The 19,895-nt window shown below is 39.8% G+C and overlaps 1 protein-coding gene across 2 annotated transcripts in view; it reads right to left on the reverse strand.

Moving 5' to 3' along the window:
* The window catches only part of NEK11 (NIMA related kinase 11), a 331,953-nt gene that overhangs the window by 117,176 nt on the left and 194,882 nt on the right, over nucleotides 1-19,895 (reverse strand). For both annotated transcript variants that reach the window (XM_033212686.1, XM_033212687.1), the window contains exon 15: nucleotides 6,734-6,794. In XM_033212686.1, coding sequence (XP_033068577.1) covers nucleotides 6,734-6,794 — 61 coding nt within the window. The remainder of the gene's footprint in view (nucleotides 1-6,733; nucleotides 6,795-19,895) is intronic.

Consider the following 19,895-nt stretch of genomic DNA (forward strand, 5'->3'; position numbering starts at 1 on the left):
CTCAGATACTGGCTACTGCATTGTTACATGTTCACATGTAAGTGTGAAACATTAAAAGTCAATTTAAGCTCTTTCTGTAGATTCAGGGATTGTCAACTGGTAGGACTCATTCCCACCATTTCGTTGAGGAAATGTTAACATCCTTAGGATTCTCAGGCTGGTAAATGCTTTCTGAGAGATATCTTCTAAAGAGTCCATGTTTTTCTGAACCTGAAGGAGTCCATGCTGTTCTTCCAGTGTTTCAGAAGCCAAGTAGGAAGGGTATCTGGGGATTTCATAACTTAATATGAAGACTTTCAATTCATCTCTTTGTTTTCATCACATCACATCATCCTTTCCTTTGGTGTCCCTAAATCCAGAACCTTCCTGATTCAATGTTCCACCAAATCTAGTCTATTTTCTTCTGTCTTGACTGTGGAGAGGAATATTGTGGCTTTGCCAGTGGAGAGAAAGGCACCTGGGATCTATTTCTCCTTATGCACACTGTCAACCAACCTTCCCATTTTAATTTTCACCTATACCATGCCGTAGTTGAGGCCTCCAAATCTCGAGCATTTATGAGATTCTGTAGGTTCAGTTGCTTTGCTTCTCCTAGCCTACACCTTACCCTCCCTTCTTTCCTATATACATCTCAGGCACTTAGCTTTCAGCTTTCCCTATTCTTTTTTTTTTTTTTTTTTGAGATGAAGTCTTGCTCTATCACCCAGGCTGGAGTGCAGTGGTGTGATCTCAGCTCACTGTAAGCTCCGCCTCCTGGGTTCACTCCAGTCTCCTGCCTCAGCCTCCCGAGTAGCTGGGACTACAGGTGCCCACCACCACGCCCAGCTAATTTTTTGTATTTTTAGTAGAGATGGGGTTTCACCGTGTTAGCCAGGATGGTCTCGATCTCCTGACCTCGTGATCCACCCACCTCGGCCTCCCAAAGTGCTGGGATTACAGGTGTGAGCCACCACGCCTGGCCAGCTTTCTCCGTTTTCTAAATCAGTTATCACTCATCCATCTGCTTTATATCTTTCTCAAGTTCACTAAAGCTCTCATCTGCTTCCATCTCCTCTTATATTCTCTTTTTTTCTGTAGGTTTATATCAGCTTTATTCCTTTTTTGTCACATTAGTGGGGCTTCAAGCAGAGATAAATGTGTATTTTTACTCCATGATTCTAATGCTCATTTCTTTAAGGAAAAAAAACCACCCAGTTTAGAAGGGAATTTGGATATTAACTATTCAATCAGTGTTATTTCAATTTTTAGCAGTGGAATCTATCTTTTTCAAGACACAATCTTTTATAGAAATTCAATTTATAAAATAGATAAGAGTGAAGATAATTTTGGTTGAAACTGGGAAAAGAACAGGGTCTACATCTAATTTCTCCTAAAAGTATTTTTAAACATTTCACATGGAAAAAGCAAAATAGTGCACAGAGATCCACACTATAATCTTTTACTCAAGAAAGAACAGAGGAATTCACTGGAAAAGGAAAGATCTCAGTGAAGAGAGGATGGATAGACAGCCTTCATGCCAACAACTGACTGAGAACTGTGAGTAAAGCCCTAATATGGGAGGCAGAGAGAGAGTGTTCCTCTATGATCCAGCTTTCCACTGGGGGACCATGCAATCCAGGCCATGGAGGAGCACCTTGTCCCTCCCCAGCCCTGGTGCTAACTTGGAAAAATGCTGGCAGGCTGGTAAGAAAGAAAGGCTCCAGGAAGTACCCTAAGCATTTTTCCAGACCCAAACCTCAGCTTCCATGATATGATTACTACGTATTGTATGCCTATTTTAAAATATCTCATATACTCCATAAATACAAACACCTACTATGTACCCACATAAAATGTTTAAGAACCATATGATCATCTATATAGATGCAGAAAAAGCATTTGAAAAAAGTCAGCATTCTATCATGATAAAACCTACAAATGAGGCATAAAAGAACCCTACCTCAAAATAATAAAGGCCATATATGACACATCTACAGCCAACATCATACTGAATGGGGAAAAGTTGAAAGTAATTCCCCTAAACCTGGTACAAGTTAAGAATGCCCACTTTCATTACTCCTATTCAACACGATACTAGAAGTCCTACCTAGAGCAACCAGGCAAGAGAAAAATAAATAAATAGCACCCAAATTGGAAAAAAGAAAGTCAAATTATTTCAGTTTGCTGATCATATGATCTTATACCTAGAAAATGCTAGACTTCTCCAAAAACTGGTAGATTAGATGAACAAATTAAGTAAAATTTCAGGATGCAAAATCAACATACCAAAATCTGTCACATTTCTGTACACCAATAACAATCACACTAAAAACCAAGTCAAGAAGGCAATTCCATTTACAATAGCTACAAAAAAAAAAAAAACCTAGGAATACATTTAATCAAATAAGTGAAAAATTTCTACAAGGAAAACTACAAAACACTAATGAAAGAAATCATAGATGACACAAACAAACGGAGACACATCCCATGCTCATAGATGGGTAGAATCAATATTATGAAAATGACCATACTGCCAAAAAGCAGTCTACAAATTCAATGCAATTCCATCAAATACCACCATCATTCTTCACAGAACTAGAAAAAGAAATCCTAAAATTCATATTAAATGAAAAAAGAGCCTGCATAGCCAAAGCAAGATTAAGCCAAAATAATAAATCTGGAGGTATCACATTAACTCACTTCAAACTATACTATAAGGCCATAGTCATCAAAACAGCATGGTACTGATATAAAAACAGACACAAAGACCAATGGATCAGAATAGAGAACCCAGAAATAAAGCCAAATACTTATAGCTAACTGATACTCAATAAAGCAAACAAAAACATAAAGTAGGAAAAGGACATCCTATTCAACAAATGGTGCTGGGATAATTGGCAAGTCACATGTAGAAGAATGAAACTGGATCCTCATCTCTCACCTTATACAAAAATCAACTCAAGATGGATCAAAGACTTAAATCTAAGACCTGAAACCATAAAGACTCTGGAAGATAACATCGGAAAAAAACTCTTGTAAGACACTGGTTTAGCCAAAGACTTCGTTACCAAGAACCCTAAAGCAAATGCATCAAAAACAAAGATAAATAGATGGTACTTAATTAAGCTAAAAAGCTTCTGCACAGCAAAAGAAATAATCAGCAGAGTTTACAGACAACCCACAGAGTGGAAGAAAACCTTCATAATCTATACATTCAACAAAGCCCTAATATTCAGAATCTACAAAGAACTCAAACAAATCAGCAAGAAAAAAAAAAACAAAACAAAAACAAACCCCATAAAAAAGTGGGCTAAGGACATAAGTAGGCAGTTCACAAAAGAAGATATACAAATGGCCAACAAGCATATGAAAAAATGCTCAACATCACTAAGTATCAGGTAAATGCAAATAAAAACCATAATGTGATACCACCTTACTTCTGCAAAAAATGGCCATAATTTTAAAAATCAGAAAATAATAAATGTTGGCATGGATGCAGTGAAAAGGGAACACTTCTACTCTGTTGATGGGAATGTAAACTAGTACAACCACTACAGAAAGTAGTATGAAGATTCCTTAAAGGACTAAAAGTAGATCTTCCATTTGATCCAGCAATCCCACTACTAGGTTATCTACCTAGAAGAAAGGAAGTAATTATATGAAAAAGATACTTGCACACGCTGTTTATAACAGCACAATTTGCAATTGCGAAAATATGGAACCAGCCCAAATGTCCATCAATCAATGAGTGGATAAAGAAAATGTGATACACATACACATGTGGTACACATACCATGGAGTACTATTTAGCCATAAAAAGGAATGAAATAATGGCATTTGCAGCAACCTGGATGGAATTGGAGACTATTATTGTTAAGTGAAGTAGTTCAGGAATGGAAAACCAAATATCCTATGTTCTCACTCATGTGGGAGCTAAGCTATGAGGACACAAAGGCATAAGATTGATACATTTGGACTTTAGGGACTTGGGGGAAAGGGTGAGAGTGGTGAGGGATAAAAGACTACACGTTGGGTACAGTGTTCACTGGTTGGGTGATGGGTGCACCAAAATCTCATAAACTGCCATTAAAGAACTTACTCATGTGGCCAAACACCAACTGTTCCCCAAAAACCTATTGGAATAAAAAAAAAATTTTTTTTTTTAAGAAAACCTAGAGAAAACTCTTCTGGACATTAGTCTATGCAAAGAATTCATGACTAAGACTACAAGAGCACAAGAAACAAAACCAAAAATAGACAAATGGGACTTAGTTAAACTAAAATGTTTCTGCATAGCAAAAGAAACAAATGAACAGCATAAACAGGCAATTTGCAGAATAGGAGAAAATATTTGCAAACTATGAATCTGGCAGGGACTAATATCCAGAATTTATGAGGAACTCGAGCAACCATCACACACACACAAAAAAAGCAACTAACTTGAATAAAAAGAGGGCAAAGGATATGCATGAACAGACATTTTTCAAAAGAAGACAAAAGAAGACACAAATGGCCAAAAACCATGAAAACATGTTCAACATCACTAATCATCAGATAAATGCAAATTAAAACCACAAGAAGATAGCATCTTACACCAGTCAGAATGGCTACTACTAAAAAGACAAAAAATAACAGATGTTGATGAGGATACAGAGAAAAAGGAAAGTTTATACAGTATTTTTGTAGGAATATAAATGTGTACAACCTGTATGAAAAACAGTATGGAGATTTCTCGAAGAACTATCATTCAATCTAGCAATCCCACTACTGGGTATATAACCAAAGGAAAAGATAATTATATCAAAAAGATACCTGCACTTTTATGTTTATTGCAGCACTATTCACAACAGCAAAGATATGGAACCAACCTAAGTGTCCATTAAAGGATGATTGGATAACAACAGTACACACACACACACACACACACACACAGACACACACAGACACACACACACAATGGAATACTATTCAACCACAAAAAAAGAATAAAATCTTGAATTTTGCAGCAACATAGAAAGAACGGGAGGCCATTATCTTAAGTGAAACAACTCAGAAACAGAAAGTCAGATACCAATGTTCTCCCTTATAAGTAGGAGCTAAATAATGTGCACATATGGATATAGAGTGTGGAATAATGGACGTTGGAGACTCAGAAGACTGGGAAGTTGGGAGAGAGGTGAGGGATAAAAAATTACTTAATGGGTATAATGTACCATATTCAGGTAATGATTACACCAAAAGCCCAGACTTTACCACTGTGCAATATATCCATGTAAGAAAACTGCACTGTATCCCTTTACTTTATAGAAATTATAACAATAATATATATTTTTGAGATAGGGTCTCACTCTGGCATTCAGGCCGAAGTACAGTGGTATAATCACAACTCACTGCAGCCTAAATCTCTTGTGCTCAAGGAATCTCCTAGTCTCAGCATCCCACGGAGTTAGGACTCCAGGCGCAGGCTATCATGCCTGGCTGAATTTTTAAAAATTTGTTTAGAGACAGGGTCTTGCTATGTTGCCCAGACTGGTCTCAAACTCCTGGCCTCAAGTGATCCTCCCATCTCAGCCTCCCAAAACGTTGGGATTACAGGTGTGAGCCCCCACCTTCGACCCTAAATATTTTAAAATATTTTTTAAGAGCCTCTTCTGCAACAGACACAGTGTTAGACTCTGGAAAAACAGAGATGAGCAGTACAGACACAGCTTCTGTCATGCTGCTTAGTATCCCCAACCCCTCATTCTGGAGGTCTCCAAGGAGCCTAACTTGAAAATTAGTCATCTGATCTGAGGTCCAGAGAGGAAAAAGCCTTCCTGGTCTTAAGTCATGCTTGAATGTTAAATGTATTTGTTAAATGTTAAATGTATCAAATAAGCGTATTTGATATACAATTAAACAGATCACAGGGTGATGGTCAGGTGAGAAAATCAAAGACCTGTGTTACGACTGAGGCTTCCCATATGGAGATGTGGAATAAGCCAGAAAAAGGCTATAAATTGTGCATAAAGCTCCTAATAAAATAGTGAATGTTTGCCCACCTGAAAACTTAACTGTTTATTTTTACCCTGCCATTCCCTTTGAATAGATTGCTTCTGGTTTACAGTTTAAATATTTTAAATAAAACCTTGTAATCAAATTTAGAAGAAAAAAATATCTCAGCCCTTTTCATCTAGTAAGAATACTCTGTGTCACAGTTTACCATCTAGTGCTAGAGTGTATCGCAGTTAGGCTTTTCAGATTAAAAAAAAAAAAATAGAAGAAACTAAGAAATAGGGCTTTATCCATGAAGCACAGGCAATCCTATATATTGAGACTGACAATGCTAAACGAGTTTTAGTTTTGTTTTTCAGACCAAGTCTCTTCAAATAACTGACTGACCTTCGGAGTGATGGTCCTCCCAGCTTAACTGAATGTACTCTGCTTCTACAGGACAAGTTAGGTAGAGAGATTCCTTTTTCCAGAAACTGCAGAAACTTGTTATTATGCACTGCTAGGCTGCCATTTGATCACAAGGGACGACTGAATTTCAATTATTTCATCCTTGGAGACTAAGAGTTACTTACAATAATAATAAGCAATTTTTCTTTGAGTTTCCTGGCCCTTGGGTCAGAAATTCAACTTCTACTGGCCTCAGTTTCTTCATCTGTTATACTAGGATATCAGACTGAAACACTTGTAAGATTTCTTCGAAGTTATTTCAAGATAATCAGTAGCTGCCCATGTATTTTGAAGTCTAAAGGAACTTACTCACCTAGAGAAGTGCAACCCAGGACATTTTCCAAACACCTGGCCAACGCTTCAATATCACTGTCCTGTCAAAATAAGGGAGAAAGATTTATTTTCCCTGTGTGGTAGAAGGATACTTAATAACATGGAAAAATGTTCTTACTCCATTTAGGCAAAAAAAAAAAAAAAAAAAAAATCTTGTTCCCAAATTATTTCAGTATAATCTTATTTTTAAAAAGAAAAATATCTTTATGTATATCTACATCACTCTCTCCATAACAATCTCTAGATTAAAAAAATTTTTTATTATACTTTAAGTTCCAGGGTATGTGTGCACAATGTGCAGGTTTGTTACATATGTATACGTGTTCCATGTTGGTGTGCTGCACCCATTAACTCGTCAACAATCTCTAGATTTATTGCTCTGTCTCTCATGGCAAAAACATACACAAAAAATGTTAGCAGTGGTTTTGACTAAAAGGTTAAATTACGACTGATCTTTATTGTCTCCTTTGTGTGCTTATGTCTTTTCCAAATTATCTATAATAAATACATATTAATTCTATAAATATAGTAAATGCTATCAGAATAAAAGAAATATTTTATTCATTTACAATTTAGTCAATACAGCAGAAATCTGACACATTTTTTCCTTGGAGAACAACTAGCTCTTCTTTGGAAATGTATGGTCTTCAAGGAGTGCTAAATCTAAGAATATCACTTGCCATTTACCTTAACCCTCAATAAGAGTCAGACATCCCCCATAAGGGTTGGAGAAATCTCAGAACTGTATTTGATTAAAAATATTGTCTTCAATACAAAATAAATCTGTCCTTCACCCAGCAGGCTTGAAATAATCCAAAACAGCATCCTAATGATCTGGGAAAAGTGTTAATTATTTTCAGGTTTGTGGTTATGCTAAGGAAAATTAAGAATTTATGGCTGGGCACGGTGGCTCACACCTGTAATCCCAGCACTTTGGGAGTCCAAGGTAGGCAGATTACCTGAGGTCAGGAGTTCAAGACGAGACTGGCCAACATGGTGAAACCCTGTCTCTACTAAAAATACAAAAATTAGCTGCTCATGGCAAAGATTCAGTCAAAGAAAACATCTTTCAGGAGCATATTATGGCCAGTGTGATTGAGAATTATGCTGCTGATTGGAACTTTCACATTTCTTCACTGTTTCATAATTTAAATTGAAACTTACTGGAGCTAAATGGCCTGAGAGAGTAACTACATCTTGCTAGATGCCAAATCACAGTGTCACCAGCCTTCAGTCATCTCAGCCAAACGCTGGGAAGCCAGATTTTCAAATGCTGTGAAAATAACGGCTTCTTTGTTGATGAACGTAAACGTTCTTTAAGTGTCCTTCCCCCATAGCCATAAACTCCTCCATTATAAGAACATGCCTTAGAGGCATGAGGAACATTTTGTAAAATTCAATTCTGAAAAACTGTCCCACAGATTCAAATTTAGTCCAATGCCCACATTTTTTTTCAGAAACCTATGCAGTCATTTCACTAATGGATTAGACATTGCTTTTATGGTAGCTCTTCTCAAAAGGTACAGTCAGATCCGTGAAGTACATGATAACTATCAATGCCTGCCTAGCAGCCACAGAAAAAAAACTATCATATCTGAAGGAATCTCCCTTTTAAGACAATGTCAATATATAAATATTGAAAATAATGTTTTCTCTAACAATTCCCATTTATTTTTCATCTGGAAAATATAGAAAATTATCAAAGACAATAAATACCCTAAATCCCACTGCTATTAATACGAACACACACACATAAACATATATAGTCGGTCTTTTCTATATACATCTATCTCTTAGATATTTCAGATCATACTATATATGTATGCTATATGCATGCCTATCTTTTAGAGATTTGAGGTTATACTACATATATATGGTATATGTGTCTATACATAAGATACACATAAAACAGTACAATGTACTATTGTACAATATTGTTTGGAATATTAAGTTTATTAAATTAAAGGGGGTTAGTACTGATATAAAAAAAAGTTCATGTTTTTAGAACAGACATTTCAGTCGCTGCATTCTCAGGTATTCCAAGCCAAATATGATGACATCAAAAGATTGCATTTTAAAAACATTGTTTGGTTTTCCTGTTTCCAAACAGAAAATGTACAATATTGTTTGAACTTTTATCCGATGCTCTTAAAAATTCTTCAGAAGCATAATTTTAATGGCTGGACCACTACGCCCTAAAGGCATATCATATGTATTTATCCATAGCCTTATCATTGGACATCTAGACTGCTTTCATTTTATTTTGTTGTAAATAATACTGCAATGATGATCATTACACATACATCTTTGTTTCATGTTTATTGTTATTTCTTTAGGTTGGCCAATCAGAAATAGAATTATTGGGTCAAGGAATATGACAATTTAGAAACCTTCCTCTTTCTCTGTTCTTATTCTTTTCTCTGCACTCCTACACATCCCAACAAGTACATTTTCTCCACAAGGAGCTAATATATGCCTTCATATTTATTTTCATCCTCCTATCTATTAAAATATGTTCTCTGTCAAGAATAGATATGACAGATCCATTAAAGTCAAAATGCTTGATAAAGTTCATGTGTTATCTCTCTCAGGATATTTGTGTTTCATAAGGCATATAACCTCATATCAGGAGTTAATTTCTAACAGCAAAAGTTTAGGCAGCAGCAAGTAGGCAATCTCAAAGGAGGAAGTCGGATGGGGTCTTCACAGGATTGTACAAATCACACCACGTAGATCTTCATTTAGTTATCAGGCAGTTGTTTGACAAAATAATCCAGATTACCTCCTCACCTTAGAACTAGTCATAATGAAAGATACCATTCACAAGAAAAAAACTGTGTCACTTCATTATCCAGTTGTATTTCATTCAGGAAACATTTATTAAATTAAAGAGGGTTGGTACTGATATAAAAAAAAAAGTTTATGTTTTTAGAACAGACATTTCAGTCACTACATTCTTATGTATTCCAAGCCAAATATGATGACATCAATAGATTGCATTTTAAAAATAATGTTTGGTTTTTCTGTTTTCAAAATAAAACCCTGTTTCTAACAACAACAACAACAACAAAACAAAAACCAATTATGTGTCAAATGTATACAAAGACAAGGAAGAGAGATGAAGCCTAAGCCTACCATTTGGGGAAAAATAATCATTTTCTGACACAGTTTGTTTCTCAAGCTATTGCTGACAATCACTTATCCAAGAGACTCTGGTCGTGGTGTATTATCCAAGCTGCAGCCAACTCCAGTGAAAAAGGTGCAGAAAGGTAGGAAAGAGGTTTTGCCACACCTATTAGGGAACAAACCAATAAAAACCTACTCATGGGAGAAGCCTAGTTCTAAAAGGTTTATTTTTCTCAAGTCTAAGAACAGTTAGCCTTTATGTGGATAAAGATTCTGAGAAAGGAGCCAGAGAAAGGCAAGGCTTAAAGAGATAAGATGCCATATTCTTCCCTCCTCCACTATCCACAGTGAACTTGCTCTCGCTAAATGAGTTAAAGGGAAAAACAAATTTACATTGACTAAAAACAATAAATAAATGATTTGGTTAAGAAAAATATTGAGTAAATTTGAAACTTAAAGAGTTGGAGATGATAAACCAACGACAGAGGGTTCTGTTTGAAAGTTAGGTAAGTGAAAACCATTTACACAGTTCTCATTGAAGCTGAATGGATAACTAAGGGAATGATATCTGTAAAATGATAACTGTATTTAATATTATGTATATTGTTTGGTAGCAAGTGAATTGTGACTGTATGAATGAATGAATGACAGCTACCTAGCTGCCACAAGAACTTAGCTTGGGATGAGAGTTCAGTTTGAGCACCAGCAGTCCCTTGGAGATGGCATATCTATCTTTAGATGTTCTTGAGAGTCTCCCAAAAGGTTATTCTTTTGCTCACGGCTCCTTCACCTTGAAGGTGTGAAAACTCAGCCATCTGTCTACATCTAGCACCCTCAGCACTCTCCTGGCTGGTAGGCTATACTGACTCCTGAAGGCATATCTAGAGAAGGTTTGGCACATATCAACACACGCATAGACAGGTTCAGAGCTACAGAAGTGTTTTATGTTTCCAGCGGCCGAAAGCTGCTCTGAGCGAGTGAGAATGGATGCATGCATGCTTTCATGCTGTGCTGCCAGGCCTGACACCATGTCCTCCATCTGCCAAACAATCCCAAGCAGGCATAGACCTATAAATGTATGCACGGAGTAGAGTATGCATAACCTTCTATCACAGCCCCAGCTATGGAGAAGCTGAGCTTCATCTTGCTCAGGCCTCAGGCACATCCTCACTTAACCTTATGTCAACAGATGTGAAGGTATAGAGGGACTGATTTCTTTCACCTCTTGGTCACCTCTCCTCTCAGAGTCATCCCACAGAGATGTACATCCCACCAAATCACGCAAAACCCTCTTCCCTCCTCACCCAGAGTCACTCTGGACCCGTGTTTTTTTTTTGTTTTGTTTTGTTTTTTTCCTGAAAGACTTCATTTGAGTGTACTCACATCTTCTTGAAGCTGTGGCCATGCACTGGCCACAAGCAGCCAGGAAGTGGCCTCAATGCAGGCTGAGGACCTATAGAGCTCATCTATGTACATGAATATTGCAACTCTGTTGCAGTTTTTTTGTAGTTTTTCTTCTTTTGATGCCATTATTAATGATGCATTATTTTTATTGAGACAAAATTTGCACATGATTAAATGCAAGATATTAAGGGTACAATTCTGTGAGTTTTCAAAAATGTATACACTTGTGTATACACCACCTAAAGCAAAGTAAAGAATATCTCTGTCATCCCCAACAGTTTCCTCAGGCCTCCTTCCAGCCAATCCCCATTCTCCACAGGCACTGTTCTGATTTCTATCACCATAGACTCATCGTAAGACTGTTTATGTTACCCTTCACTGCACTGGCCTTTGATTGAAGTAAAATTCACCCTCCTTACAAGTTCTTCGTGCATAGCTGTAGCTGGTCTGACTTTTCCAACCTCATAGATCTTTTTGCTCACTATGCAGTTTCTGGAACGTGCCCAGTGTTTTCACGACCTGTAGCTCTCCCACACTCTCTGTTCCCTCTCTGTGAAGCAATCTTCTCCCAATTCCCCTTTGTCCCATCGAGGACTGGCTCCTTTCCATCCTCCAGGTCATGGCTGAAAAGTCATCTTCTAGAAGCTCTCCTTGACTACCGTTATTAGTAGGTCTTCCCTTAACCAAATGCTCATTCCTTTATCACTTCAGCTTCTTCATTTTCTAGTTGCTCTTACTTCTTTGTTTGTGTCCTAGCTAATAGGCTACCTATACCAATAGACCGTACACTGCATCCATTCATTCATGTATTCCACAATATCTACTAAGTATTTGTTCTATGATAAACACTGTTCAAGGTGCTGGGAATATAGCAATGAAAAAAAAAATAGAATATCTGCTCTACTGGCTTTCATTCTAGTAGAGGGAGACAGGCCATAAATGAACAAGCAAGAAAATAGTGGCAACTCAGTTGGCAATAAAGACTATGGAAGAAAATAAAGTAGGGGAGGAAAGAGGGGATTCTCAGTCCCGTGAATGCTATTTCATACAAGGTGGTCAGAGTCCTCCCTGATAAGATGACATATAAACAGAGACTTGAAGATAGGGAGGGAGCAAATCATTTGTGTATCTGGCAGGAAGAGAATTCAAGGCTTCCAAAGGCAGGGACATGCTTGGTGTGTTCCAGAACCTGGAAAGAAGCCACAGGGGTGGAGTGAGTGAGGGCAGTTCTTGTGTTGATGGAAGAGAGGGGCTTAGTGAGGTGATGATGATGAAGTACTGAAAAGCCTTTATTTGCTTTGAATGAGATGGGAGGGTTAGTAGGAGACCAGGTAGAAGCTATGACAAGGAGGTGATGATGGCTTTGGCAGTAGGAATGCAGGTTGTAAGTAGAGGTCAAATTCCAAGTACACTTTAAAGGTCAAGCCAACAGGTTTTGCTTATGGATTGGATATGAATGTGAGTGAAAGGATGTCAGTCAAGGTTGGCTCAGGAGAAGCTAATTTGGATTGAGGGTAGAGTATATGAGGGACTTAACTTTGGTACATGCTTATTTCAGGATGTCCATTAGAGACTCCTAACCCTACTCCCAGGCAGACTGGATATGTGAGTCTAGAGTTCTTTTGTACATGCTTATTTCAGACTGGATATGTGAGTCTAGAGTTCTGTGAAAACAGAACTGAAGAATGGAAGGCACACACTTGGGAGCTGTCAATCAATAAATACTATGTAAATATGCAAGGCTGAGTGAGATCCCATGAAGGTGGAACTATGTCTATTGTGTTCATTACCATATACCCAGTGCTTAGACCATTCACATATGTGATGCATAAATGAATGACCCAAAAAGTAACTCATCTGTGTTTATGTTGTGTTTTTTTTTTTTTTTTTTTGAGACGGAGTCTCGCTCTGTTGCCCAGGCTGGAGTGCAGTGGCCGGATCTCAGCTCACTGCAAGCTCCACCTCCCGGGTTTACCCCATTCTCCTGCCTCAGCCTCCTGAGTAGCTGGGACTACAGGTGCCTGCCACCTCGCCCCACTAGCTTTTTTTTTTTTTTTGTATTTTTTAGTAGAGATGGGGTTTCACCGTGTTCGCCAGGATGGTCTCGATCTCCTGACCTCGTGATCCGCCCATCTCGGACTCCCAAAGTGCTGGGATTACAGGCTTGAGCCACCACGCCCGGCCCTGTGTTGTGTTTTTAAAGGTGTTTTTTTGAGACAGGGTCTTATCTGTTGCCCAGACTGGAGTACAGTGGCTTAATCATGGCTCACTGCAGCCTCGACCTCTTGGGCTCAAGTGATGTTCCAGCCTCAGCCACCCAAGTAGCTTGGTGCCACCATGCCCAGCTATTTTTAAATTTTTTTGGTAGAGATTAGGTCTCACTATGTTGCCCAGGCTGCTCTCAAACTCCTGAGCTCAAACAATCCTCCCACCTCAGCCTCCCAAAGTGCTGGGATTACAGGCTTGAGCCACCACGCCCGGCCCTGTGTTGTGTTTTTAAAGGTGTTTTTTTGAGACAGGGTCTTATCTGTTGCCCAGCTGGAGTACAGTGGCTTAATCATGGCTCACTGCAGCCTCGACCTCTTGGGCTCAAGTGATGTTCCAGCCTCAGCCACCCAAGTAGCTTGGTGCCACCATGCCCAGCTATTTTTAAATTTTTTTGGTAGAGATTAGGTCTCACTATGTTGCCCAGGCTGCTCTCAAACTCCTGAGCTCAAACAATCCTCCCACCTCAGCCTCCCAAAGTGCTGGGATTACAGGAGTTAGCCAGTGTACCCAGCCCCACCTACTTTATTTTTCCTGCAAGTTGCATTTTAAACTATTATCTACTCTCCCACAAATGATGTCCAGAACAGCTCTGAAAAATATTACTAAGTTACTGAAGCCAAAACACCAAGGTGACCTTATCCATCTTCTTCACACTCAGATGTACCTTTCACATCTCAGCTTGATCTCATTAGAAGCCAAGTCCTTCCTTATATGCATCCATAATTCATAGGAAGGCAGAAGATGCCGTTTAGCATAAAGCCATAGGGCAGGGCTGATGGCACCTTTGTGAGGACTTCCCTGAAATCAGGAAGCTGATATCACAACTCCCATCTCACTACTGATGGTGGCCTTCTGCCTTAAAGTATGTGCAGTGATAGGAACACAGAGCCACATCTACAAAACTCAAACTGCCAACAAGCCCCCAAAGCTCCCATAAGACTAAAAGCCTCTTTCACTGAATTCCGAATTGCTGAAACATGACTGTCAATGTGTCCACATTTCACTGCTAAAGCCTTGTTTACTCTGCATTATTAACACCTTCTAACTGCAGCTGTCTCTTATTAATGCCCAGGTTCTTGGCAAGTCAATGCCTGTGGGGTTGCTTTAGGGTTTCAAAGACATTCTCAGGTATCCAATGACAGAACTCTTAAGAAATTTAGAATTACAGCTTAGAAATGTAAAGGATAAAGAGACGAAAAAAGAAAGCGGGGCTGATAGAATGGAAACATAACACCTACCCAAAACAGGGCAATGGATTTTCCAGGAACTGGTGAGGCCTGTACTCCTTCTGCAACAATCCATTTCTAGAATTCCCCCACAGTGAAAGAAAAGCTACCTCTAATCAATCCTTCCACTGGCTCTTTATTAACTACTTAATCTCTTTCCACTCTATATATGCAATAGCCTAGAGAAGAAAGTCCTGCAATTTAGTGGAGGTTTATTGCCACAAAAAGACAAAAGAATTTTTCAGTCCAAAAGATAGTCATTGTGATACACAGTTCTTTATTGCAGATTTCTATTTTTAACTCTAGTTCTAGCTTTATTTTTATTTAAATCCTACAGAGTAAGTGAAAAATGTAGCCCTGTGATTTAAATATGATTTTAAATCATCAGCTCATAGTCCATGTTCACACACTTTGGAGCTGTCACTTAGGTCCCAAGCATCTCCTTTTCTTCTCCTTTACCAACTTCTACATTAAGTTCTATACTTACTCCAAATTCCTAATGTTGGTACAATGAATATTTGCTGGTTTAAACCCCAGCTCTGTCATTGGATGGGATAACTTAGGTCAAATTAGTTATTCTGTCTGTTTCATAGTCTTCTCATTTGTAAATGGGTGAGAGATGTTAATTCCATCAAGTGCTGAGAGTATGAATGAGATAAGGCATGTAAAGGACTTGGCACAATACCTGGATGCTGCAAGGTAGCTCTCTCTTATTATGACTGGTGTTTTCCCAGGGATGACATAGACCCCCGTGCCTCCAGATTACCAGGTTATGTAGGAACAATGCACCCCCAATAATGGCCCCCATGTGTCACAACCCTTTCCTCCCAGGTTGGACACCATTAAATGGTATTCACTCTCCCTGTCTAGGTGAATGAAATATTCAGAAAATTAAATTTAATTTCTGATCACAAAACAGCTGGATGGGATTTGTATTTTTCTGTTTGCCAACACTGTTTAGGATGGTTTTCATATTTTTTGCAGGCTTTCTGTGTACCATATGGTCAGGGCACCTCAGCTCTGATGATAGCTAGGGAAATAGGGATTAATGTAGGGTGGTGGAGGGAGAAGATTGTTGGAGAGAAAAGCACTACAGGGTCCATTACAACTAGTCTTATCAGCTGTGTCTCACCACTCTCACCCCAAAGTTCCAGGAGCAGCACAGCAGAGCACAGGGCATCTCATAGTGAAGGTCACTGTTCCTTTATTTGCCCATTGACCTGTAGACCTCTGAGCAGCCACCAACAAGGGAGACCGTGGGGCTGGTGACCTCACCATCTGCACACTGAAGGGAACACTCAGATGCTTTGCATTCCTGCTCAGTTTTGCTTTGCCCTTTATTCACCCTATTGCCTTTCTCCTTTTTCTCCATGCTTTGGTATTGGGGTGAAAAATGTAGGTGTGATCCTAAATCCTATAATGGACCTAATTTTAAAGACTTAATGTCTAAGGTCTCCTACAAAGCCTGCAAACTCACACATGTACCCCCCAAACCTAAAATAAAGGTCAGAAGAAAGAAAAAAGAACAGCATATCAAATTGTTAAGAGAAGTAAGTGATACAATTAAAAAAAAAAAAGCCCACTGTGCTGTATCCCACAGCAAGGTTTGACTGGTCCCAATATGACTAGCAATGAGCTGTGCTTTGATCTGGACAAGAAATGGGAAAGAGAGAAGGGGGAAGAATCATGATGGAAATGAAGGCTGGGATGGGGGTAGGGATGGAAATTGTTACCTCAAAGTCTCTCCTTTGAGCAACACACAGTCTACAGAAGGCCTACCACCTAGAAGGAATGACACACCAAATTGGGAGTATCCGCTGACACTTTAGCAAGGCTGATTGCTTTACAGCCTGGGACACAGGCCAGCAGAATGCTAATGGAAAATGATCGACAATCTGAAACAGCTGGGAGTCTGCTTTTTAGAACTGATGACCTCTGGCCGGGCGCGGTGGCTCACGCCTGTAATCCCAGCACTTTGGGAGGCCGAGACGGGCAGATCACAAGGTCTGGAGATCGAGACCATGGTGAAACCCCGTCTCTACTAAAAATACAAAAAATTAGCCGGGCGAGGTGGCGGGCGCCTGTAGTCCCAGCTACTCAGGAGGCTGAGGCAGGAGAATGGCATGAACCCGGGAGGCGGAGCTTGCAGCGAGCCGAGATCGCGCCACTGCACTCCAGCCTGGGCGACAGAGCAAGACTCCATCTCAAAAAAAAAAAAAAAAACTGATGACCTCTAAGGTGGATTTAAGACAAAAAGTGTTTCTTCCCTAGTGTGAAGGTAAATTAATTAGGTCAGATCATGTAAAAATAACAGGCAAATAAGTCCCACTACTGGGACTCAACAGTTCTGGCAACTTCTCTTAAAAAAGAAAAGGACATAGGCCAGGCCTAGTGGCTCACGCCTGTAATCCCAGCACTTTGGGAGGCCGAGGCGGGTGGATCATGAGGTCAGGAGATCAAGACCATCCTGGCTAACACGGTGAAACTCCATCTCTACCGAAAATACAAAAAATTAGCCGGGCGTAGTGGCGGGCGCTTGTAGTCCCAGCTACTCAGAGGCTGAGGCAGGAGAATGGCGTGAACTCGGGAGGCGGAGTCTGCAGTGAGCCGAGATCGCGCCACTGCACTCCAGCCTGGGCGACAGAGGGAGATTCCATCTCAGAAAACAAAAAAAAAAAAAGAAAGAAAAAAGAAATGGACATAGTAGGAGGAGATAAATCTGTATCCCGTAACAGATAAGAGATGTTGGGTCTTTTTGGTTTTACTTTTCATAACTCAGCACTCTTCCTGGAACTGGTTTAAATTTTGCCTTGTACATAGCACAGTCATTCTGTTTAGTAAAGAGGTCTTGCCAGAGGACCAGATAATGCAATGGCCCTGCAGCTATTCCCTTGCACCTAATGCATTTACTCTATCATCAGTGGAGGAGAAGGGATTTTAACTGTTGTGCAGAGGAAAGACTGTATAAAGCACAGGCTAAAAATAAAGTCATATAGTCCAGTTCTGCTACTTATTAGCTGTGTGGGCTTGCAGATGTAACTTCATTTCCTTATGCCTCAGTTTCCTCTTGTGTGAAGTTAGGATGTCACAAACAGTCTTATCTTTCAAGGGACCTAGGTTTTAAAGTCAGCACTTGAAATAGCCTCCACTGCTGTTTCTTTTTCGAGCAAATGAAACAGTTGATTTGCACTTAGGGACTAGATTGTGTGAAAAATTGTATCTTAAATACTGGAAGTCTACAACAACAATCCAAAGCAACAGGAGGCTTTTACAGTCTGAGAGACGCGAGAACTGAGATGCAGGAGAGGGACAGGGCTCACATCTCTCAGCTCATTTTCACTCTGGAGCATTCAGCAGAGTCACATGAAATCCCTAACTAACGATCCCTTCCTCTCTCCCACCTTCACCTTCTCCTTTACCTCTGTCTTCTCCCTTATTTGAATTCTAGCCAGTTAAATTCTAGTTTGATGCAGTTCATCTAGAATATACACATCAGAGTTGTTGCAAGAATTAAATGAAATAATACACCTGTGACAGCCATGCGATATGCCACTTACAAGTCCCTTCAAGAGAGACCCTGCTGCGAGGAGCCTAGTGATCTAACAGCCCTCGGCTACAACACCTTCAGAATCCAATGCAGGGTCCACACTGAGGTCCTGCTCTTCCCAGGCAGCTCCCAGGCAATGTAAGCACTATGGGGAAGTTAGAGCCAGCCATTCTTTCCCAGTGCTAGACTCCAGCAACAGACCTTGCGCTCCCTCTCGGCCGGGCCAAGTCTTTTTCAGAATTGCAGTGCAGCCCGAGGCTCTCATCCAATTGCTCCCTCTCTCTCTCCCTCCCTCCCTCCTTCCTTACTTTCCTTCCTGCCTGCCAGCCTGCCTGCCAAGGCTTTATCAGAATTGCGCTGCAGCCTGAGGATCTCATCCAGCCAACCTACCTTCCTTCCTTCCTTCCTTCCCGTCAAATATATCAGTATGGTTTAAGACTCCTCCCACCTACTTGATATGAATTTCCTTTTTATTTCTAATTCTGTCTCATCACCTGCTTCCTGGAGAACCTGAACTGACACAGCATGCAAATTACTGAGCATAGAATGAAGGTTCTGGAAATACTAGCTGTTACTGTTATCATTACTATGATCTGATTAATGACTCACCTAACAGCAGAAACTCTTGGAGGTATCTACCATCATGACAATCAGATCCAAGGGTCCTCAGCAGAATCTCAGCCCTGGCCTATTGCATATCCAGTTCTCTGTCCCTGGGACAACGTTCCAAACAGAAAATCAATTCTTTTTCCTAATGCTTCACTGTGCAGTGAGAATTTCAAAACCTCTGAATGATTTGGGGAAAAAGCATTGAGAACTTCAGAATCAACTGGAATAGTGGACGTCCAACACCTTTCATCTTAGGAAGAACAAACACCATAGTCCTGAAGAGCCTTCTTAAAACAAGTCTCAGTGAGAGCCACATTCATTAAACAAAGCCCTTCTGAGGAAGTTTTGTGTCAAGTCATTATTGTCCACCTAGTATGTGTATTATTGGATGCATCTGAGCCATTTATTAGTCTCGGAGAGAAAAATGATAGTCAAGGCAGCAAGGGAAAGACAGAAGAGTCTGTGAAAACACTTGACAGCCTGCAGCCCTAAGCCATGTCCACTAGAGCGCATAGAACACTTTTTAGTGACAGGTCACACAAATGTTGCGGGGAACCCTCTTATGACGGCAGCTATAAACTCAATTCTCCTGAGATCTAAGATGCTGGTTCCAATTCAGTGACCACAGACTTGGCAGAGGCGCCATCAACAATATGATAATGGCTTGTGAAACAGGTTTTATTGATGCTGTGCTTATCACAGCAGAGAAACAGCTGGCAATCAGCAGCAATTAGGTGCTTAATGAAACTGCTTTGGAGACACTGCTGCTGAAAAGATTGCCATGGGCGGCACAAAGAACTCAGCAATCAATCTCAATGAAGTCCATGGCTGTGTTTCTTTTTGAAAGCACTTCTTTCATCAAAATAACGATGTGACTTTGGCTCCATCTAAAGGAAGGGGAATCAACTTTGATCTGATAACACACATAGAATGCACTGGTGTGATAACCACCTAAGCAGACC

Source organism: Trachypithecus francoisi, unplaced genomic scaffold (genome assembly GCF_009764315.1).
Source record: "Trachypithecus francoisi isolate TF-2019V2 unplaced genomic scaffold, Tfra_2.0 Lachesis_group0, whole genome shotgun sequence".
Taxonomy (NCBI): Eukaryota; Metazoa; Chordata; class Mammalia; order Primates; family Cercopithecidae; genus Trachypithecus; species Trachypithecus francoisi.